The sequence below is a fragment of the Leiobunum rupestre genome, chromosome 1, assembly GCF_980474605.1.
Source record: "Leiobunum rupestre chromosome 1, qqLeiRupe1.1.hap1, whole genome shotgun sequence".
Classification (NCBI taxonomy): Eukaryota; Metazoa; Arthropoda; class Arachnida; order Opiliones; family Sclerosomatidae; genus Leiobunum; species Leiobunum rupestre.
In genome coordinates, this window is record NC_143384.1 from 5,429,215 (window position 1) to 5,453,929 (window position 24,715).

The 24,715-nt window shown below is 34.3% G+C and overlaps 1 protein-coding gene across 1 annotated transcript; it reads left to right on the plus strand.

Annotated features, from left to right (window-relative positions):
- Positions 1 to 6,814: 6,814 nt before the first annotated feature.
- LOC149960468 (uncharacterized) lies at positions 6,815 to 7,708 on the plus strand. Its single transcript, XM_090178271.1, has one exon. The coding sequence runs from the start codon at positions 6,815 to 6,817 to the stop codon at positions 7,706 to 7,708; it is 894 nt and encodes a 297-aa protein (XP_090034397.1).
- The last annotated feature ends 17,007 nt before the right edge of the window (positions 7,709 to 24,715 follow it).

Here is a 24,715-nt window from a genome sequence, read left to right on the forward strand (position 1 = left end):
GGCGATATTAAAAAACCACACCATTTTAAAGGTATACGGTAACCTCGTACACTCTGTTTAAAAAGTTTTCGACAGGTGAAATTTTTGCCCTCTTTTTAATTCTGCTAGAAAACTATAATAGATAGATCGATGAAAACAATTGCAACTATTATTTATTTTCCAATATATTTCGTTATTTATCGGTTTCGTCCGCCAAAAATTAATAGTTTTGGCGGGTACCGTCAAAACTCATTTTTGACAACTTTTTAAATATTGGTTCTACGGCACTGACTTTAAAATTGTGGTAACCATTATTTTAAACAATTCCTAAAACCACTTGCCAAGTTGTTCTTGGGATTTGTTTTTTTTAACCGGCCTTTAATTAAATATATTTTCAATTTTATTGAATCGCTGTCGAAGTTGCGTTATTAATAATCGCTTGATGCATTTTAGGTGTTTCCCAATTTCGACGAAAGTTTGTAAACGCGATAACTTCTCAACCGTTGGTTGTAGAGGGAAAATTTTTCCACTTTCTAAATATGAACCGACCGTTGTGAATTCAAAAACGCGCGAGTCAGTGCCGTAGAACCAATATTTAAAAGTTGTCAAAATGAGTTTTGACGGTAGCTGCCAAAACTATAAATGTTTGGCGGACGAAACCGATAAATTGGTTTCATCGATCTATCTATTATAGGTTTCTAGCAGAATTAAAAAGAGGGCAAATATATCACCTGTCGAAGACTTTTTAAACAGAGTGTACATTACGTATGTGTGTAAACCCAAAAAATAAAATTTATTGGAATTAATTTACATTTAAAACTATTTATTATCCCCTCAACTACCTGTTCCTTCTTGGCCGCAACGAATGACTCAGGTCTACCCATATATCACATTCTTTTGTCCCTTCTTAAGAACTATACACGCATATATTTCTTGAAATTTTTTATTTGTTACATTTTACAAATTATATAGTTATATATTATGTATATAAATATTTAATATATAATATACAGGGTCTTTTTTTTTGCTCGGAAAAGTGTTTTTTTTCAAAAACTATTTATAGTACCGATTTCAAATTTGGAAGGTCAATTCTCTATACCGGGGGACATCAGTTTGAGAAATTTGAGCGTTTTCGGTAATGTTTTTCACCAATTTTGAAAAATTATTTTTCGACCACTAGGTGCGAGATAAAAAATTTCTATTATAAAGTTGTAGGCCGTCATCGAAAACCCTTAAAAATTGTTCACTCGACGAAAAACAACTTATTTATCAGTGAAAATTCGAGCTTGAAAAATTTACAAGTTGGTGAAGCCAAATTACGATTGTTTGAAACGATAATTGAAAAGGGAACAAGTCTAATACAAACGTAGTAGAGTTTTCACACTTGAAAAAATGTACACGTTTGGTTTTTAAATGCAGATATTTTATTCACATAAATTTTTACAAAACATTTTCAATAATATCACCATTGGCTGCAACACAGGTTTGTGCGCGGACAATTAAGTTCTCAAACGCTTTCTCTACCATTTCTGGTGTGACGTCTCGGCAAGCACTGATTATTCGTCTAATGAGTTCCTCCCTAGTTTCAATGGGCGTGGCGTATACCTTTGCTTTAACGAATCCCCAGAGAAAATAATCCAGCGGTGTTAGGTCAGGTGACCTTGCTGGCCAATGCACTGGACCATTTCTCCCTATCCACCTTTCAGGAAACTCGTTGTTGAGGTGCTCAGTTACTTGCCGGGAAAAATGCGGAGGGGCGCCATCTTGCTGAAACCACAACTGACGTCTTTCAGCCAATGGAAGGTCGTCGATTGCGTCACTCAGTTCGTTCTGTAGAAAATGTAAATACCTTTGGCCGTTGAGGTTCGTCGGCAGGAAAAAGGGACCAATCAAACGGTTTCCAACAAGTCCAACCCAAACATTGACCCGTTCAAATTGAACCTGGTGATGATATTCAAAACCCCAATGTGGGTTGATGTCAGACCAAAGATGGCTGTTTTGATGATTAAAGGGCCCATCTCTAGAAAATGACGCTTCGTCGGAGAACAAAACATGGCGCAAAAATTGTCTATCTTCTTGGACAGCATTTAGTAACCAGTTGCTAAATTCATAACGTCTTTGATGGTCTCCGTCAATTAGTCCTTGGTGGAGCGTAGCTCTGTATGGGTGATAGCGATTCTTACGCGCAACTGTGACGAGGATATGCCACAAAGTACGCGAGTACATTGTTCTCGAAGTCTAAATCCGGTTGACCCAATCCGCGAAACCTAGGTTGCAAGTTACCAAATTGATACAAATCGTGAATTGCTCGTCTTACTGTATTTACAGATGGTGCTCCATTTGGATGTCTTTCTGCGAAGATTTCAGTCACTCTTCTAAGGTTTTGCGCTGCTTCTCCATAGTAAATGGCAACTATCTCGGTACGCTCAGCTACTGAATAACGAGGCATTGTTCGAAATATTATCAAACACTGATAATAATCTCCCAAAGTTTTCCTTTAAATACCCAATGCATGTTTATAATTGACCTCGTGTTTTTTAAATCCGGTCGTTTTTTTAACCAAAGTTTCAACTGGATTAGGTAATTCGGTTTCAATTATCGTTTCAAACAATCGTAATTTGGCTTCACCAACTTGTAAATTTTTCAAGCTCGAATTTTCACTGATAAATAAATTGTTTTTCGTCGAGTGAACAATTTTTAAGGGTTTTCGATGACGGCCTACAACTTTATAATAGAAATTTTTTATCTCGCACCTAGTGGTCGAAAAATAATTTTTCAAAATTGGTGAAAAACATTACCGAAAACGCTCAAATTTCTCAAACTGATGTCCCCCGGTATAGAGAATTGACCTTCCAAATTTGAAATCGGTACTATAAATAGTTTTTGAAAAAAAACACTTTTCCGAGCAAAAAAAAAAGACCCTGTATATAAATTATATTTTGGTGGGTTATAAGTTCAATTCAAATTACGAAACCCTAAATACGAATTTGTTATAAATTTAATTATTGTTACAAGAGTATGTATAAAATATTTTTGATTCTGGTGTAAAACTAAGAGCAGAAACGATAATAAATTTAAAATGAACGTATTTAAACATATACAATGAAAAGAAATAGTTTAAAGCATACATTGACACTTATCATACCAAAACTATATTAATGAACATTTAAGTACAATACATCACAAAAATTTTATATTCCTTTCCACTAGGTTTACTGTTTAGTTAAATCATAGACATATTTCTCCAATTATACTTCTTTACAACAATTTCTTAATTAGTACAAAATTATATTTTTCAAAAACATTTTCGCGTGAGTACAATACAGCTAGTAATTTTGTTCTACATATTTTAGTTATGGAATGAAATTGACCATTATCCAAAATCCCTATTTTAAATAAAAAATTTTGATCCCTCCTCGTGATAGCTGTGATTTCTAAACACCTTTATCAGGTTCATTTTTGGTATTATAAAATTAAAATTTATATTTCATATGTGCAAAGTCTAAATCTAAGCAAATTTTCTGACTAAAATAATTTATTGGTTTTCACCAATCTTTTCAGTTGCCTTAAAATTCCGTATTAGGTAGCCTGCATTTCTTAGTAGAAAATAAATGAAACGAGAAAACACCATTGATTTAAATGGAAACCAAAATATGGGTCACATAAAAACTAAATGAGAGGTCAAGCGATTTTTTCAAATGGTGAGTGTACTTCGGGTAGTAACTCCGCTCTAGACATTTCGTAACCTTTTTTTTATAAAGCAACAGTTTTTTGGTTCATTCACGTTGACTATTCCAAAAGTGATGGTGCCACATGAAGTTGAAGGACAACAACAGCGTTTGAATTTAGTCACGCCTTAAGATAAATGCCCAAATTTATTTGGTTAGTTCCCATCAGGAACTAAGATTTCGTAACCTCACAACCATAATAGAAATAGAGTACGCCACTGCTCCGACCAAGAGAATTATTTCATAAGCTCTTAAACATTCTCTAATTCCCACAGTTACATGGGTTAAAGGTTTTCTCGGCTTTACTTTGATCAAGTAATATATCTTGATCTTAAAGATTTTTTAAAATTTAGTAGTATCAGTTCAGTTGAAAGGAATTATAGGAATATGCCAAGAGTTCAACCAGTATGCTAATTTGGCAGGGTGACAGTACTACACGCTGTTTCCAAAAGTTCAATGGCTTTGACGAATCCATGATATTAAAAATGGTTTATTTTATGATGAACATAATTAAATTCAAGCTGAATAATTTGATTTTTCTACACTGGTTTGCAGTGATTTCCTTTTCATATTAAACAGCATTTGTTGCCAAGGTACGAAAATTGTTCTGAAATTTGTTATAAATATATCTGACTACTGTGTAGACAGTTAGAGCTGGCTTCCCTAAGATACTTTGAATTTAATACCAAAACGTACTTTATATCCTAGGTGAAACTAGCTTTAAGGAAAATATATACTTAATGGACATGTGTTAAATTATTAAGAACGAAAATAAATTGAACTTTTACTACAAACCCGTGGGAATTCATGTCAGCTAATCTAAAAATATAATAGGAAGACGTAAATCTATGCTCAATCTAATTTCAATTACGTAGAACAAATACAAACATTTTAAATTCTAATGAGTAAAATCAATTTGTTAATGCATGTTCTTGCAATATTATGGCAGTATTTTGATTGAGGACAGACTTTCCATATTTTGTGTCAACAATATTGTCCAAATTATGTGGCGCGGTTGGCCTCCAACATATTATCCGTTTTTCTAGCCTTTTTTTAACGGATATCAATGTCCTGCCAAAAGTGTAAAAACTAATTAAAAGCAAATTAACCCTAAGTATTTGGCCCCCCCGAAAGGGTGAAATTGTTTCAGCTCCCGCTTTGCCTTTAGATATGAACGGCACTCCTAGAAAATCCCTAAAATTATAGTGTCGACTATATAATTTGAATGAAACGTTCGCGGCCGAAAGTTATAACGATTTGGCTAGAGCCTGAACGGATTGCGGATACTCCGTGAATAATTCAATGTGTCCAATCCGTACGATTACGGTTTAGTAATCCATAACAATGGACAAATTGGTCGGTTATGTAAACGTTTTCGATGGCCGATATCAGGTGACTCTCCCCTGGAAGTCAAACATTGAAATGCTGGGTGACAATTACGGAATTGCCAAAAAAACGAACTGAACAGTTGTTTAAACGGTTCGAAAGAAATACAACATTGCACGAACAATATCGAGAAGTAATTCAAGAGGAAATAGACCAAGGAGTCGTCGAACGCGTACCGCATGATGTCGTCTCTCAAAACGTGACGTGTTATTTACCACACAAAGAGGTAATTCGGAAGGACGTAGAAACTACACGCGTAAGAGTAGTTTTTGACCCATCGTCACACGCATTTGGGAAACAATCTGTAAATGATTGCCTAAATCCTGGACATAATATGAATCAGGATTTATTGAACCTCTTGGTTAGATTTAGGATAAGTCCTGTCGCTTTCACCGCGGATTTGGAAAAAGCTTTCCTGCAAATTTTACTGGATCCGAAAGATCGAGATACTTTTAGATTTCTATGGAAGTCCGGAGAAAATGACAATGACTTTGATACTTATCGGATGACTAGAGTCCCTTTCGGGGCTAATTGTTCCCCATTTTTGCTGAACGTGACAGTTGATTATCATTTAAAGCTAAATTAGAATGAATATCCAGATGCTTGCAATATGACTAGGAACCGGAAATACGTAGACGACCGTCTTGGAGGTGGTTACACTGTAGAAGAAGCGAGATAACTGTCCCTACAGTTAAGAGATATATTTAAAAGGGGGAAGATGAAACTTCGAAAGTTTCAAACCAATTGAGGATAATTAAGAATAGCCTGGGTGAATGACGGCGTTCATCAAGGTTTTAGGAATACTTTGGGAACCAGAGCCAGACACGCTATGTATTAACACTTTGTCAATTACAGAAAAACAGGGGCTGAATGCTAAAAGAGGAATATTACAAACCGTCGCCAAAATCTACGACCTATTGGGCCTTATAGTGCCCTTTACAATCCGAGGTAAATTACATTTTCAAGAACTCTGGTAGGAGAAGAAGCTCTCATGGTATAACGTCTTACCGGAAAACGCGATTTCAAAATTCACGCAATGGTGCAGAGAGCTTCCAGAGTTAAAAAATATCAAGATACCTCGCTGCTATTTTGACGAAACCACTGGGAAAATAATTAAACGGGAATTAGTGTGCTTCTGTGACGCGAGCGAAAAGAGTTTCGCGGCGGTCGTATACCTTCGCTACACGAGTGAAATAGGAATCATCGGAACGGCGATCGTGGCGTCGAAAACGCGTGTCGCGCCAATACAAGAAAAAGAATTCACTGAGGTCAGTCTACCACGACTGGAATTAATGGGGGCGCTTCTATATGCAAGATTAACGAGTGGTCTATATCGGAACGATTTCGCCGACAAAATATATGACATAATTATGTTCACGGATTCCACTATTGTTTTAGGGTAGATAAATTCATCGGAAAAAGAATTTAAACCTTATGTGAGTAATCGGGTCTGAGACATACAAGCTTTAACAAAACCTCAACAAAGGAATGACGTGAATGAAAAGGAAAACCCAGCCGACTACCCAACAAGAGGGTTGGATGTTAATAAACTTAAAGCGCAAAAAGCTTGGTGGCAAGGCCCAATATGGCTTCGGTTACCAAAAGAGGAATTGCCGAAACAACAGGTAGATTACCGGATATCACGTCCGAATGACCTTGAACGTTGCAAGACATCAAAGGTGGAACCTTTTCAAAGTAGCTGCGCAACATAGCCAGTTATAATGAAAGCCGTTTTGGATTGGCAAAGATATGGAAACTTACGGAAGTTACTCAGAATAATCGTAATAATTAGACCGTTAGCCAAGTTCATCCAGAAGAACGGGAATCAACCAATTATGGCCCCAATTACGGGGGAAGAAATAATAGAATCAGAAATTGTTTTAGTACGAGTCGTACAATCAGAATCGTTCCGGGAGGAATTTGCAAAATTACAAAAGGGAGAAAAGTTACCGGCAGACTTAAAAATAAGTTATCTGGATCCTTTCATAGAAAAAGACGGTTTGATGAGAGTAGGCGGACGACTACCATACTCGACTTTCTCCTACGAAGAAAAACATCCGCGCATTTTACCGGACAAACACAGATTTACAAACTTGTTAATTGACCACCATCATGCCAGAGTCAAGCATGCTGGCGTAAACGGAACCTCGACTGATCTGAGAGAACGGTACTGGGTATTACGAGCGCGACAAAAGGTGAAATCGCGATTGAAGATGTGCGTAATTTGCAAGAAATTCGGAGGTAAATCGGGTAGCGCGATAACCGCTCCTTTACCGGCTAATAGGGTGACGGAAGCACCTACCTTCAACGTAACCGGAATAGACTTTTGTGGTCCACTTTTCGTAAAGGATGACAATGATGTCAGAAAAACACACATCGCCATTTTTACCCGTGCGATCACAAGAGCTGTTTATTTAGAGATTGTTTCAAATTTAACTGCTGAACACTTTCTCTACGCTTTTCGAAGATTCGCGGCACGCAGAGCAATTCCGCTTATCATCTATAGTGACAACGCTCTGACTTTCAAGAAAGCCGACAGCGGCCCAAAAGAAATATTTGAGACCATACGGAGTACACAAGTCAGGGATTACGTGGCCAATCTGAAAATCAGATGAAAATATATAGCGGAAAGGGCGGCTTGGTGGGGTGGATTTTGGGAAAGAATGGTCCGTTCCATCAACACCGCTTTGAAGAAAACACTGGGAAAGGCTTCCCTAAAGGAGGAAGAAATTTCCACCATAGTGGCGGAAGAAGAAGCGACGATAAATTGAAGGCCGTTGACTGATATTTACTCTGACAAAAGAGAACCCACCCCACTGACCCCTGGCCATTTTCTGACCCAAGGTCGACTCACCACTCTACCATCCAGAACCTTTGCAGAACCAGCCAATTAAAGAAGCTCCAGAGAAGAGATTACACGAAGATATAAATACCAGCAAACCTTGCTTGATCGGTTTTGGGTGAGGTGGCATAAAGACTACATTTTAGAATTGCGCAGGAAAGAAGCCAAGCCAAAAATGGACCAACGTTTGAAGTTGGAGATGTAGCCCTCATAGAGGATAAGGTACCTCGCTTGATGTGGAAAACGGGAAAGACTGTGGAACTATTTAAAGGGCGTTATGAAATTTTGCGATCTTGCAACCTTCAGTAACCTAACTAAAATATAATCAAAAGACCAATAAAATTAGTTTACCCTCTTGAAGTAAATATAGTGAAGGAATGAACTCCAAGTTCATTGGGGGAGTGTGTTTTCTTTTAAACTTGTATTTTGTTTTGCGGACCTCCTAACGGGATCGCTTCGCCGACGTCGGACCTTTGATTTTTTTAAAGCTATACCCTGTTTTGGAAATTTTAACTTTAACCCCCCCCCCCCCCGACTCTTGGCGTGAGAACCTTTTTGTTTTTATAGTCGCACAGAAGACTCAATAATATGCTGTATTTTTGGTTAGTAGTGGTTTCACTGTCGAGATAGACAGACGTATGCTCCATTTTGTCATTAAACATTTGGTATTTAATCCAATTTTTAAATTGAAGTTATTTCTCGACATAAATATTAATTTGGGTTTACTATTTCTACATTTCTCAACAAAGCTCGCATGAAAACGCACGATCTATTGTTATTCTTAGATAATATTTAGTAATAAAAAATAGATCGTGCGTTTTCGTGCGAGCTCTGGAGAAAATCTTTTGAAAATGCACTTGCTCCCAACTTTAAGCCTTAGAACGAAATCAAAGTGCAGTGATTACTTAAGGAAAGGCGTCGATGTATTATACTGAAGCGTCTACTTGTTGATGTTTAAAAGGTTATAAATGTCTAATTAAAATACTTACGGGCGCAAATCAAAATATTTAAGTTGAATGCCATTCGTGAAGGGTAAAAATTTATTTCTGCCCCTGCCGACCATATATCCGGTTAGGGCACTGCTTAGTTTACCCTGGGAAAGAATAAAGGTGGAGTTTATATTTTTATAGCAATGGCACGTAACTTACATGACGTTGAATGTGTCGCGTAGAACCATATCGTTGCTAAAAGGAGGCGAAGGAATTTGATTGCAGTGGCTTCTTGCTCTTATAATTAAGCCTTCTAGGCAAATCGTCCTCTAATTCGTTAATCATCTTTGGTTGCAATACAAACGAAAAAGCCAAAACATCCGCTACCAGAACTCCCTTGATTTTTCATAATTCTCCGTGTGTACATTACGTCGATAAGTCCGATAATGGCTTTGCTTCTCACAAATTTTTACAACAATTCTGCAATGTTTTTGTTTACAGTAATCTGAAAAAAAAATTGATCAATTTGTAAGAATTTTCGAAATAAACAAGCAGTGTGGTGAAGTTACATTACATCAAGCCCTCGGAGATCGAGGTATAGTACATAGACCTAACCAGAATATTACACTGAGGTTGCCAAGTTACCATTGCGATCTTACTGGGAATGGACAACGTAACGCCATAAGTTTACAGGATACTAGCTCTCTAAAAGTAAGAATCGTGTAAAGTCCGCGTGTTAGCAGGGATTTTTCCGAAGACGTCAAAGTCACGATGTGTCGCCATCTGCTGTCGAAAAATAGAAATTCGAATTTGCCTGTGAAAGACCGGTTTCGTTCTAACGACAGGGACGAAGCTCATTAGACCTAACGCGGGTTTTCGTTTAAAGGTACAATTTAATCTACGAATCTTTAAAGACCAAACCTGTGCATATTTAATTTATTAAAATATTCTTCTAAAACCAAAGATTTCACAAGGCAACCAACCTATCGTCGTCCGAGTAAAATTTAAGACAAGCGTCAAGTTAAGACTAGCTCCACTCTCAGCACTAACTACGCAAGCTTCTGTTCGTCTCGTATAGACATAGCCGTTTCCACTATTGACGGTGAAGTATAACCAGGTGGTTCGATTAGAAAAGCATATTTCATTATTTCATAGTTACGAAGAAGAGATAATGAATTATCATATTTTCAAGGCTATATAAATCATTTTAAACCGGAAGCCGGTAACGGAATACAATAAAACACTATCGATACATACAGTAAATCTACAAGCGCCATCTATTTATAAATATTACATTAAGTAAATTAAGTTTTTAAGGCGTGATACTCAAATATCACTGCTTTCCCTTTTTATTTTTTCTTTTATAAACATTTTGAAGGCTTCTTGACTATACGGTAGAATAGGGCCGTCTTCTTGTATGGGACGATGTGGTTGCTTAGAGGGCACTAAAGGTATAATCGACCTTTCTAGGGCAGGCGAGTGGATGTCCCATTGATGTTGTAGAGGTATCTTGACGGGCTGTTCTGTCGTATCGGTTCTGATCGATTTCTTCCCAGTCAGTCCTTGGTTTCACAGGTGCTTGAAAAGAATCTTGAATTAGTGGTTGTGTTGTTGTAATAATAATGCTACCTCCATGGTAGCCCTCTCGTCATACACTGGATTTTCCTGACTGTCTTTTTGTGCTTTGAGTTCCGAGGACATTCCATTAAGCTCTTGCCATTTGACTGCTGTGGGTTTGGCCGACGTTGGCGTAAATGCATACGAGTTCGGCGGATCATTTTTGCATCTGATGTTAGTAAGAGTGCGGTTCTGCTGCTTTAGAGTGTATGGTAGCCGGTAGCCAATGTCGGTGTCACGCCTGATAATAAATTTGGTCTCCTGGGTGAAGCTCGAATGCAATAGGATTCCACAGTGCATTTTGAGTCTGAATCATAGTGCCTTGTCTCTGGTGCAGTACCTCGCGAATCTTTCGAATTCGATAGTCTGGCTACCGGGTAGTCTAAGTAGCAGAATTTGAGTTCTTAAATGGCGGCCCATGAGCATCTGTGCGGGAGAAGGCAAACGACCAATAGGTGTAGTAGATCTTGGCCATATTGTTTGGCTATAATCAATACGTTTTTTATTGTTTGTATAGACCTCTCAGTCATACCATTGGCAGTGGCGGAGCTTGGGTTAGTAGCGCCTCCACGCCGCGTAAGATTTTGCGCCCCTTTCTATATATATATTGAATTCCACGACGAATATGTTTGATATATAGGCCTCTGTGATAATTCGTTATTAACGAACGGCATTATTTTTCATATAGAACTTTAACAAAAAACAATTAGTATTAACCGGCTGTTTTTTTAAACGAAATACAAACAAATACCTAACTAGCGTTATATTTTGAAAAACGTTTGAACAACCTTAAAACCCAAAATAGGTGTAAGACAAAACCTTTGCAACCCGCTTTTATACAGTAAATTATAAAATTGTGTTCAGGAACTGCACCGATTGCTTAAAGGAATATGACTTATAATGGTACGTCGTTCAAACCTTAATGTTATTTTGTAGTTTGAAGTGTTTTCTCTATCAAGCGAGGATAATTTCACAAACAAAAGGGCATTAGAAATCTCATGAATCGAGCCGAATTGTTACGTTTAAGGAGAAAATTAGTTCACATTGGTCGTGAGGCGGTAATTATGTCCGTTTAATTGCTTTTTTTGGTCTTCAACTTTTTGTAATGGCCCGAAATTGTGTGATCCTAAACATTTCCACCTTAGCAGTAGTTTGAAGAACGTTTATAGTTTTAGAAAATGGGGTTATATTCCCTTTAAAAAGAAATTGGCTTTTCCGGCTGAACATAAAACCGGGTTGCAAAGGTTTTGTCTTACACCCATTTTGGGTTTTAGGGTTGTTCAAACGTTTTTCAAAATATAACGTTAGTTAGGTATTTGTTTGTATTTCGTTTAAAAAAACAGCCGGTTAATACTAATTGTTTTTTTGTTAAAGTTCTATATGAAAAATAATGCCGTTCGTGAATAACGAATTATCACAGAGGCCTATATATCAAACATACTCGTCGTGGAATTCAGATCTTTTATCGAAATACTAAAAACACCATACAGGGAAGCACAGTTGGTATTGTATTAATCAATCATTTAGTGATAACAAGTCACTAACGCATAAGTTTTTATTAACAATTTATATTTCCACACAAAATTATTTTAAATCATTAAAAATGTGGAGCATGTATTAATAAAATATTCCACAAAGTTTGTAAAAAAAACTGGATTATTTAATAATAATAATAATGTTACTGGAAAAGCCAAAGTTTTACAGAGATGGGTAATATTATAGGGCAATTTAAAACAGCTACCTATTTTCGACCTACACTCTTAAAAAAAGGGTGTTTTAATGGTATATTAAGGGTGTAATATCTGTAAAAAAACACTCTTTAATGTTAATTTAAACGATCTAAAGGGATTTTTATTGTCCCAAATTAAAAACTTGAAAAGGTGTATAAAGGGTGTTATATTACCCCGTAAATTGAGTGATTTAACACCTCGTAAGGGTGTAGCTCCCTTAAGGCAGTAGTTTAGTACCCTAAAAGGAGTATTTTAACACTTTAAAGGGATTATTGTAGCACCCTGAAGGGAGTCGTTTGGTACCCTAAAAGGAGTAGTCTTGTACCCTGAAGGGAATAGGTTTATACCACAAACTGTATAACAAAGTAACCAAAACGGAGGACCTAAGCATCCCAAACAGTGTAAATAAACACCCTAGCAGGAAAACTGCTTTTTAATGTGTAGAATAACATCCTTTATAAACCTGTTAAGGTGTTAAATATGGGACAAGAAAATACACCTTTTGTTTTAAGAGTGTAGTGGTAAATTATACCAACTGTTTTAAAAACACTTGGCACAAAAATTTGAAAAATATATCATGCTCCGATAAAATCCGTAATTATTCTACAACAATTCTGTCATTTTGTTCGTTGCAAGTACTCATTTATTTACAAAAATAAAACACAAATTTATCCAATATTTATTTTAACCAGATAATATGTAATTTTTCCCACATTATTCCTATGTACCCAGTAGTAAATGAATTTACACCTTGTAAATTGAACTTAGTCAAAATTAATAGACTGTAAACAAAATGATATTAATTTGCTTTTCCCTTTGGTTTGTTTTATGTTACATCTAGTTCTTACATCTATAATATCAAATTGAAGGATTATTACTTTTATAATGACAATTGCATATTCCATTAAAAACGTCTTCTATGAAAACGTTTCTTAATGCGATATTTTACTATAATTTTCATAAAATAACACGAAAAATAATTATTGCATCTTTTAAAGCTTACTACACGCCACAATGTTATATATAGTATGTCAAATATGTTATGATAAATTTTATATTTTTAATATTTAAAAAATGTGATCTTTAAACTTTGGCCATTTATCTAATAAAGCTTTTTTGACCTAGCAATATATTACATAGAACACCATTTTTAAATAAATTTTATAACCTTGACGCTATAAAGTGTATTTGGCAAATACATTAATAATAGCCTAATACCAAGGTTGACAGAATCGGCAACCCACTAACCTCACAATATTACCATAGGTTGATTGGCTCCATTTTCATCACTTTTACTCAAAGGTAAAACAACTAGAAATCTATTACCATATCCTTTAATTGTACCGCCCAAGGCTAGAATGCGCTTATGTGATTCATATACACTTCTCCCCGGTAACTGGTACTTATTTTTGTTGTTATATTTGAAATATTTTACGAATTCAAGTATTTAAAGTTTTAAATTACCCTAAACATAACGATAACGAGATTAATTCTTATAAGATTTAATCATACTGTTACTGCATAATACATCAACACATAATTTTCTAGAAAATATTCTAATATTTTCGTATAAGTGTAAATCTTCTTGTCCTATAATAATCAGAATATTTGTATTTTAAAGCCGAACTAATAAATAAACAGGTACTGTGTAGGAAACTGAATTACAATGCAAAAAATTAATAACTAAATAAATTTGTTTTATTATGTGTGTATATATCAATAAGTAAATAAATTTGTTTTTTTATGATGTGTGTATATATTAATCACTAAAAAACTAAAAGCAATATTTTTATGTAACATTTTAATTACTTTTTGCTATTTTTGAGAAACACTTTTAAAATCAACAACCACTGCTACGGTTTCTTAAAATTAAGTTCTGAATATATTGAACTCCATTATCTCTGTCGCCAATTCTAAGGTTTGTACATCTATAACTATCGCCAAAAATAATTATAATCTAATCAATAACAGATGGCAAACTACAAAATGTGTTTTAATAATTGTGCATCAGCGGCTCATCATTCTTCCAACGCTTCTTAAGTTTTTTGTTTTTTGCAAATATTAATTTATAAACAATTTCCGCGATTTGACGGTTTATATACTTAGTTTTTTAAAATTTTAATTACAAATTTATTTAAATACACCGCTGGTTGTTTTTACTCTGTAAATAATTAATTTCTATGTTGTTTTTCTATCATAGGGAATCTAAAGTAGTTATACAAAGGAAAAAAAACGAGTTAATACAATGTAAAGGAGATTGGTTGACATATTTCATTCGTACTATATTTGAATATCATGTAGCGAATCTGTTAATTAGAATAAACATTTGTTATTATGACAATCGAGACAAGTTGCTGCATTTAAGGGCAATCACCTTGAAATTTTCCGTCGTACTTGGAAGATGTTACTTTACCTACATAATTTACACGTTCAACCTCCCAAAAATATAAAATATAAAACAAAACTCTCATGTTTCTCCTTTCTTATATTATATTTTTTTAAATTAGATAATTGCTTTTTTATTATTTGATGCGTATTATGTTTAAAATAAAGTTTGGTAAAAAATAAAGCTAAAAAATAAAGTTTTGAATTGAGTTTACTCAAATAATTTAAATTAACCATAAGGTAAACACTGATCAAAATGATACCTTGTTGTATTATAGAACCCACTTGTTAAATCCAGAACCCCTCGGGATATCTATTCATTTAAAAAAGGGATACATATTGTGAAAGAAAAATACGTTACAGACTCCGATCTATTAATCTCCTGTCAAACATTCCTTCACGTTTTAAGGAAAATCATATTTGTGTGGTCGGTACAACGAAGAACAATATAATTAGCTCCATTATGAAAAGGGATAAAAGCTAAACCCTAAACAAATTTAAAAACATTTAAAAACTTACAAACAGTTCGTACCAATAATATTCAATTAACAATAATTTGGTTGTCATTTGGGTTCTGATTTATTAAGAGATAAGCGACTAAAGATTTTTGGAAAAAATATCTTCACGGAAATTGTAAGTATAGTTAAAAATTTAAACGTGGTTAGGTTGAATATCCGTTTTTTCCCCCGAATGATTTACATTCTATTTTTTAAGTTCTGATTACATTTTAAATCAGAAAATTCTTAGATTTTTAATTGGATTGTTAAAGCATGTTTAAATCTATACGTATTATAAATATTGGAATATAAAAATTTCTACTATAATTAACGCTCGGTATTTTAGATACAAGTATATAGTTATAATTTTATATATTTTTTAAAAACTGAGCAAATTTATTTTGAAAACAACTTTTTTGTATTCAAAGAGGAATAGGTAATTACGAGAATATTGTATTAAAATTAAGGATGTGTAGAAACTCCTCGAAACAATATAAAAATACAAAATTATAAACTGTTTTTATAGACATTTTTTAACCTTTTATTAAATAAATTTAAAAACAATTAAGATTAAATATATTTATATACGCTGTTTACATTAAAAGACGGGAGATAAATAACCATTATACTATGATTTAAGATATATATTCACTCTAATTTTAAAAGAAAGTGTAACTGCAAATGTTTTACACAAAATTAATAAAAATTAAAACATTTTATTCTAAAATATAACCGAGACAATATGAAATCAAGTCAAATATTTCATGTTATGTTATGTAAGGTTTTTTTAAGGAATTCGTCATACAATTGATGGACGGAAATATTCCTAACCCTTGCTCATAGATTTTAATTCACCAAGGCGGGGGGAAGATGGCGACAAAATGCGAGTCGTGGCCTTATCGTGGAGTGAGTTAAATCTGAGAGAGGGGGTTACATACAGGGGAAAGAAAAAAATAAAAAAGAGGGGGAGATTCGAATTCAGAATGGAAACCCTTTGTCGTTAATCAATCCCAAAATCTTTATTTAACACTCAAATTTATAAATAACACTAAAATACAAAAACAAATGAACAAAATTGCGGGGGGAACTGAGGGGATAATCTTACTTCGCTTCTAGTGATGGTTAGGCCATCTCTACTATGGTTCTTTTAGTTTTTCCAATATACGAGGGGAATTTAAACACTAAAAATACACTCTTTGACCTTAAATTTGATAATGAAACTATCTCTTACTATTTTCTATGGGATCAGTTTCGGTATCCCTACTCTCAGGCATCTTGGTTTCAAAGGATGGAGGGGGCAGAAACAAATATACACTTACACTAAATAATAATAAACACTACAATTAAATACTACAATTAAAGATTCTACAATTAAACAATGACAATAATTAACTCAAAATAAAAACAACGGCGAGGGCACAGCGCGAACGGAAAAAGTAATCTGAAATGTATAAATACAAGAAGCAGAATGAACTCTCAACCTCGAGGGGACCTCTCTTAAATCCTTTTCTCGGACAATAGCGAGGGATTAAGCTTTCTTTTCTTAAACTTTTTCTCTACTTTTCACTGGCTACTTCGTATTTCGACCCTGGGTACTCTACAATGGGGGGGGGGGGGGGTTTATGATGGAAATTCTACTCATCACTTGATTTCGATGTCCTCCGCTACGTTGTCGTCTCTCCGTTTACGGGTTTTCTCTTTCCTCGGTTTACGTAAGATGCCTGACACACGCACTTCACAGAACGGGACGTCTTTGGGGATTGCTTGTTTACGCGTTTCTTTATTCACACTTTTCTTTAATTCTCTTTATTTACTCGTCTACGGTTTGGCGGCCGGATTGCGGGTTTCTTCCTATATTCTTTTACTTCACAAGCTGACGGGGGCGTAGGTACTTCGGGTTTCGGTCTGAAATGTCCGGCTAGGCTAGGGAATCGGTCTCGGTCATCTGGCTGTCTTCTCTCGGAATGGCTAGATATTGGGTGATCAACAGGTGATTCGAGGGTGTTGAGGGCATCACGCTTCTCAGACTCATTACTGCTTGGCTTATGTTCTTCCGGTCGGAATGTCCTGGCTGTGGGTCATCTTGGCAATCATGGAGCGTTGTTCCGATGATGTGGTTTGCATTGAGGGTTAATTAATATTTAAGCGCGACTTCATCGCACATTATTTTATATTTATTTCGACATGGTTCTTCTCTTGCCCGAGAAGCAGAGTTCTATCCGTTCTTGCAAAAGCAGACTTCTGTCTTTTTGGGGCTCTGTCACTTGGTTTTGTTCCAAGGATTGTAGGCGGAGTTGAAACAAAAGTAATTAGTGACCTCCCTTCTTACGTGGGTCATTGGTGCCCCTAAGACTCGTGTCCTATGATGGTACTGATGACGTCGTCTGATTTACGAAAGGTCGCTCGGGGTTGCGGGGGGGGGGGATGCCAGAGAGTCTCGATGTTCCCGATTTTCTGTCTCCAAGCGGAAATGTCCAGGCGCCCTCGCGACTCTATGGCGGCAACCTTGGAAAACGTCCGCTTTTCTTGGGATCTTGCTACCTGATAGTTAATATGAAGCTTGTGGACTTGAAATGACTTCATGGGATCGCTGTAAGCTGAGGGAGCTTTACTGGTTTAGTTCGGAAAGTTTTAGGGAAATCTGGGCTGGGAAAGTTCGCTGAATGTATTGCAACACGGTCTTGTGACCGAGATAAAAACACGTTAATTAGCGAGGGATTAATTTTAGCGTTGCCGAAGGCAGGGATTTAGTTTATAATTTATACTGAGAGAATGGTTTAATTAATTATCTTAATTTTATATTTTATCGTGGGGTTTGATCGAGTTCTATAAGGCTTATAAACAATAATTAATTGGTATGTATGGTTCAAAAGTTATTTAAGTTTTTAGTTTATCATTAAATTAAATTTATATTTAACACTGGGATTAGTTTCATTAAATAGAGCTCGGAATTCTAAGATATTTGATGTAGGGGGCTTCAAGAATACTTAACAAAAACTGTAAATTTAGAGGGTCAAGAGTGCGGGGAAAACGTAATAACAAAAGTAAATAAAACACAAAAATTATAAAAAAATAAGTATACGGGGGAAAATGAACCTGAAGGGTTACAGTTAACGTAATTCTGATAAATGCAATAAAACATTAATCGGGTAAAAGATGAATCCATAATTAATTCTAGTGGTAAAGTTATGTAAAAATGTTATTAAATACAATACGGTTCAAATATCTTAAACCCCAATATGTCATCTTCAAAACTTGTTGTAGCCTATTGAACCGGAAAATGTACAAATAACATAAACAAACTAAGATAAGATAAGAACTTATATTCTTAAAGGGGCTGGAAAGTGAGGTTTTGAAAAACGTCATCCGTGACGTCATTAACGAAATTTGGCGCGTAGAACTACTTTTACTCAAGTCGCGAAGACGTAAACAGGCACCGCTGTGTTGGGATTTTTGTATGACGCAATCCAGCGTGGTCTTGGTTAGGGTTAGCTGAGCTCGTAGGAAGTTTTAATTATTCGTTAATCTTCAATGAGATTTAGTTTAGTGAACAACAAATGTTTAACGAAAAATTCATTTGAGCGATAAGGTCTTTTGGTAGTAATATGTTCGTAATTTTTTAAATTATTATTTTCGAGTTTCATCGAATTTGGTAAAAAAACGCTAGATGAATAGAAGCCAATTTCTATGGGCCTTGGTTTCACTGGAGCATTTTGACAAACCTTAGAACTCAACCACAGTTCTTTTGCCTTTTCCTACTTATCTAATTCACCAACAAGAGATATTTTCGTATCATCACGTTTCCGTTTTTTATTTGAATTAAACTCTTTCATTGTAATTAAATAAATATGAAAATACTAGAACCAAAACCACGTCCTCGAAGGCCCGATTATCTTAGTTCGCGTATCAATACCTCTCACTAGTCTCTCGCGGGTCGCTCCTCACTATTTTCAAAACATCTCCGTCAGAGCCAAATTCCTCAAGCGGGGAATAAAGAAAATAAAGCAGGGTCCGGATTTTTTTGGAGATACTACGTCACTGGACGATTTCAAAACCCCACTTTCCAGCCCTTTTAATTTGTTACGTTTATTCAATACTCGAAGAGTAAAAGTTCACGAATGCAAATTTTTCATGCGGGCTAATATATGAAATTAAGTTTTAATATGCATATAGTACTTAAGATATCTAATATATCCAGATAATAATGCGTACGTAAAGTCTGGTACCTTACAATATTCATTTATCTTATTTTAAGTTTAATTTACCCTTATATTTCTTTTTCTTTGTCAATTTATTTGCAGGCTTTATATGTAATTTCAGACCATTCAAACTGATCTTTTATTAATCTCGTATTAGCTCTATTATTATCCTACCACCGACTGTAGAAATTTTCGAACCACCTGTGAGATGTGTATTACGAAGAAACCAACCCTTCTTATTAATCAACTAAAGTCTCTAGATTCTTTACAAGGTTTTATTTACTTTTTATCCATTTTAAATTAATATGTTAACTCTATCAGTATTTTTTTGATTTTATTTGGGCGAAATTCGCTCTGCAATCATAAAAAACTGAAAATTTAAATTTTAATAACAAACAGATGAAATCAGAAGAGCATTGTGATTTTAACAGAATTAATAATGAAACTTTAATAACGGTTTAAAATTCAAAAAATAAATATCTTCTCTTTTTAGGATCATGTTTCTGCAATTAATATTTATATTTTGAATTCCACAGTTAATGTAAAATTAAAAAACGTGTACTTAACAGTTGAAATGTCTTGTGATTGGGAATACGATAACTGGTCTGCTGTTTAAACTGAAATCCATAAATAAAACGGTTATATGATACAGTTTGTAGAACATGTCGTCTAATTAGTAAATAATAATTTAAGCTAAATTGTTAATAATCTGATACCTTGGATTGAAAACAGAATATAATTAGTGTTAATTAATGTTTAGTTTTATCTTTTTATTAGAATAACAAAATCTAAGACCGTTGCGCCCGTACGTTCTAAAAAGCACACAAGTTCAACAAATTACGTTGCCTGTTTAAACACGTAAATAATTCCCTCTATATAAAAACATTTACGATAAAATTAAATTGTTTTATAATTAACATTCGATAGTGTACCAGGTTACACTTATTATTTATTAATATAAGATAAAAGTATTTTTGAGAAAATTCACTTAATTCTAGTGAGACATTCCAAATCTTGCTATTTTTTCATAATGATTCTTATATTTTTTATCTTAATTTATAATAAAAGCTCTTACAGATAATTGGTTTATAGAAACTACGCTTACAATATAAAAATACAAAAATGATACTGTTTTTATTTATTTTTACGTTTTTAATAATTAAATTTAAAAACATGTTGTTTATATTCAAAACCAAATACATTCCATTATTACCAACGATGCTGTTGTTCAAATGTAATGTGTAGGGAGAATTCAGCATAAAAACCGCTCTTTTAACTACGTAAACACATTACAACAGCATAAAATCAAATAATTTGTTAGTTAATATTTATCATTATATTCATTTAATTATACTAATTAACAATTACAAGTTTTAGCCCGAATTTCAAACCTGATACATAATTTCGTAGTAAAGAAATATCTTCTACGAATTAAGGTAAATATAAATATATTTAATTGTATCCTTATAATATTTATAATTTTGTTAATGTTCTATTTTTACAACCTTTAATTTTTTTCATATTACTAATTATCTCTTCATTAAATAGGCTATTTTGTACATATTTGTGATTGTCTTATTTTTAAAAAATGCTTATTAATTGTATAATTTAATTTGCAATTGTTTAAAAAATAATTTTATTGGTGTACATTTTTTATCTTATTTATTACACTATCCTGGTAGCCAATACATTTAGTCTTTTGCGAAAGAAGTATTATTATTATTATTATTACTATTATTATCAATAGTTGTTAAGTATTATAAACTATTGTATCTTCAAAAAGTAAATTGTCAATAAGCTTTGTTTTTAAAACCATTCATTTTTATTTACAATTTTTTTAAAATTAGAGGATTTATTAATTATCTAGCGGTTGTTTGTAAAAACCAGTTTTTTCTTCTCACTGGCTCTGTTGAATGTCTCCTGGCGAAACGTGATCTGGGTTTATAATTTTATCGTTTTACCGCGGAGATGTGTTACAATGTAGGTTTTTATAAAGATTTTTGCGTTTGAAAGTGTGACAGTCAATGGTTGAAAAATCCAAACTAGTTTTACAAGGCTGTAATTGTAGTCGATAACGTTTACACGTGACGATAATTAAGGGGTGGGTATCAAATTACTTCTACAAGGCTAATGCAATAGAATGTTGAACCAGTTATATCCTAGAGGTAGTTTTTATTTATGAATTTAAAGATATCGCTCGCAATCCGGCAGAATTTCATAGAGCGTGCTTCTGGTAACGCTGTTCAACATAAAGTTAAAATTATCAATCAAAGTAAGTAATGTTTAATTTTGAAAATAATTAAAATTATTAAACTTAATTTTGTTTTAATTTAGCCACCAATAAATACCCGTTCGTTTACTGAGTATAGTCAGAGAAAATTCTATCTACGTGTATTCACAATGTTGCTATTTTTGATTTAAAAAAGTTAATTATTTTTTATTTATTTTAAATAAATGGGTTTTGGAATTTTTATTGATTACGTAACTTAAAAATGTTTTTCCAACTTTAGAATATATTATTTTACTATTAAAAATTAACCAGACATCCATTTGGGTAAAATTATAGTCTTTCGAGTTGCAAAAGTTAGTGCTCGGCAGTCGATTAATTTTTATCCATGAATAAAATAAGCTCGGCTATATTTCAATATTTATTTAAATAACCAATAGTTGAATAAAAATTGCAAAATGTTTAAATAATTGAAAGTGAATAAGCCTATTATTTAAATAAAAACAAACAATTACTTAAATAAATATCACTTTTATTCAAATAAATGCATGGTTGCGTAAAAAACATAGTTAAATAAGTTAAAATGATATTCTTTTTCCCATCTTTTTTTAAATAAATCGGAAAATTTGTGGATAATGAATAAACATTTGCGAACACTAGCAAAAGTATCAATAAAAACAACATTGTATCTTCAAAAATGTAAGAATTATTTTTATATTGGTAAAGTAATACGTTTTATTGTAGGTGGATAACATTATACTTTTGAATTGCTTAACAAGTAAATAAATTGAATTTTTTCATAATACACCTTTGTATTGCAAATGTTAAAAACAGTGTATCTTCAAATGTAAATAAATTGTATTTTATTTCGACCGGGGTAAAAAATAAGTGGTTATATCTCGGGCGGATATTGACCAGCCCCATTGTTATTTGTTTTAAAATGTGTATTGATTGTTTATTTATTTATTTCCAAAAAGTAAATAAAGTTTAATTTTCAACAGGGGTAAGTTGGATATCACGTGATTGGCTGTGGCCAAAAGTTGCCAAGGGTATAAAGCGAAGGTCGCGAATTCGTTTCCCCATCTCGCAAATAACTAATTAGCATTTTAAACGGCTAAAAAACGAAAAAAATAAAAAAACGATATCAAAAGTGAATAAGCGTAAGTATTTGGTGGGGTCACATATTACCACCCATATCTCGGGCCGAGCTTGTTCGATCGTGTCCACACTTGTTGGGGTGATAGACCGAGGCTTAGGGGTTGTGGTCAGGAGTCAGGCGTCGACGTCAAGGATCATCTTCAAGGTGAAATTTGAGATTGAAAACAAAAATATGTTTTTCAATTTTTCCAAGGACAAAAATTGGTTTTTGGAAAATATTTTGGGGTTGTTTTGGGGGGGGGGGGTGTTATGGCGGCCATCTTGGCGGCCATCTTGGAAAAAATGGTTCATATTTAGTTATTCTCTACAATTTTTTGTTGACTTTTTCCAAGGTGAAAAACTGGTTTTTGGAAAACAATTTGGGGTTGTTTGGGGGGGGGGGGTGTTGTGGCGGCCATCTTGGAAAAAATGGTTCATATTTAGTTATTATCTACTGTCGTTCTCTTCACTAAAATATTACTACTTACTTCTTGACCTCTTATATCTTTATTTCGTCTGCTCTAGATTCTGCTAGCTATGTTACTTGTTCACAGAGTGGCCAGATGGGCGATTTTCCGCCCAAATTGGGCTGCTTTGAGGATGCTATTGCGGGAAAGAAACCTTTGGGCTGGAGGCGGTTTATTGGGCTAGTTTCAAAAATTCGGCGAAGTAACGCCGTACCTTGATTTTCCACTTCGACGACCTGTACTAGTATTAATTTCACAATACACTCTTTTAAGCGCGTCTTACTCTCATCATTTCCTTCTAAGGCAGCTTCCATAGCCATGCTACACATTATAACGTAGCTCTACCGTGGAATTTTTTTTCTCTCCAAAACCCGGGAATTTGGGCTATTTTGGGAGTTTGGGCTCGTTTTCTAGGTGGTTTGTGCGAGACCCAAAAAAATATTCTGGAATCTCAAGTTGTTCATACGGATTCTAGTTTCATCACGTGTTGTTTACTACATCTATTTTCAAAATTGTTAATAGTATGGAAGTAGAAAACCCATTAGAAATGTGTTCCGTTGGAAAATTTATTCAACAAGAATGCCACATACTAAGCACCATTGACGATGAAACTCCGTTATTAATTGTGGCTCTATCTGGTGTTACCGATGAAGGAGCTGTGCATAATTTATGTAACCATCACTTTGCGACTCTAATTACCAAATATGCTCATTACCAACGAAAATGCTGCGATCCATTTGATATGCACAAAAGAAATATCACAAGTGAGTTCTAGCTCGGTTCTAGCTAATAGGTCGATGTGAAATGTCAGTAGGTAAAAGTTTCCTTACATTAAAGGGAATATAACCTTTGAAAAATTAAAGGGGTCTTCCATAAAGATTCCTTTGCAGGTTATATTCCCTTTAAAACGGCGCTCACACGTACACCCCGAAATCGCTTAGAATCGATTTGAAACGGTTTCAGGCAAGATCGAACGGGTTGAAAACCAGTAACCAAAGCGCTTTTTGAAGCAATTATGAGGTGTAAGTGTGACCGAGGCTAAAGTTTAGGCGAATAGGAGGGAAGACGGCGGAACAGACGACGTTACGATGTAGACGGACCGACCGACTAAAGGCTGGTTTTCACTAAGACAAAACCGTCGCGACGGTGGGCGTGACCGTCAAAAAATTGTAATAGGGATTTTAAAGTTGACGCTCATCGTCGCGACCGTAACACCAGATCGACCACAATTAATGACCGAGTTTCATCGTCAAAGGTGCTCAGATCTGTTATTCCTTGGGTTTTACCATGGCTTAGTTTGTGGCATTCTTCTTGAATAAATTTTCCAACGGAACACATTTCTAATGGGTTTTCTACTTCCATACTATTAACAATTTAGAAATAGATGTACTAAAAAACACGTGATAAAACTCGAATCCGTATGAACAAATAACATAACTAGCAGAATCTAGAGCAGACGAAATAAAGATAAAAAAGGTCAAGAAATAAGTAGTAATATTTTAGTGAAGAGAACGACCGATATAATACGGGATAAAAAAGGTCACCATCTATCTTCGTTAAGTTGGATATAAATGGTTTTTAATTTGTCTTCG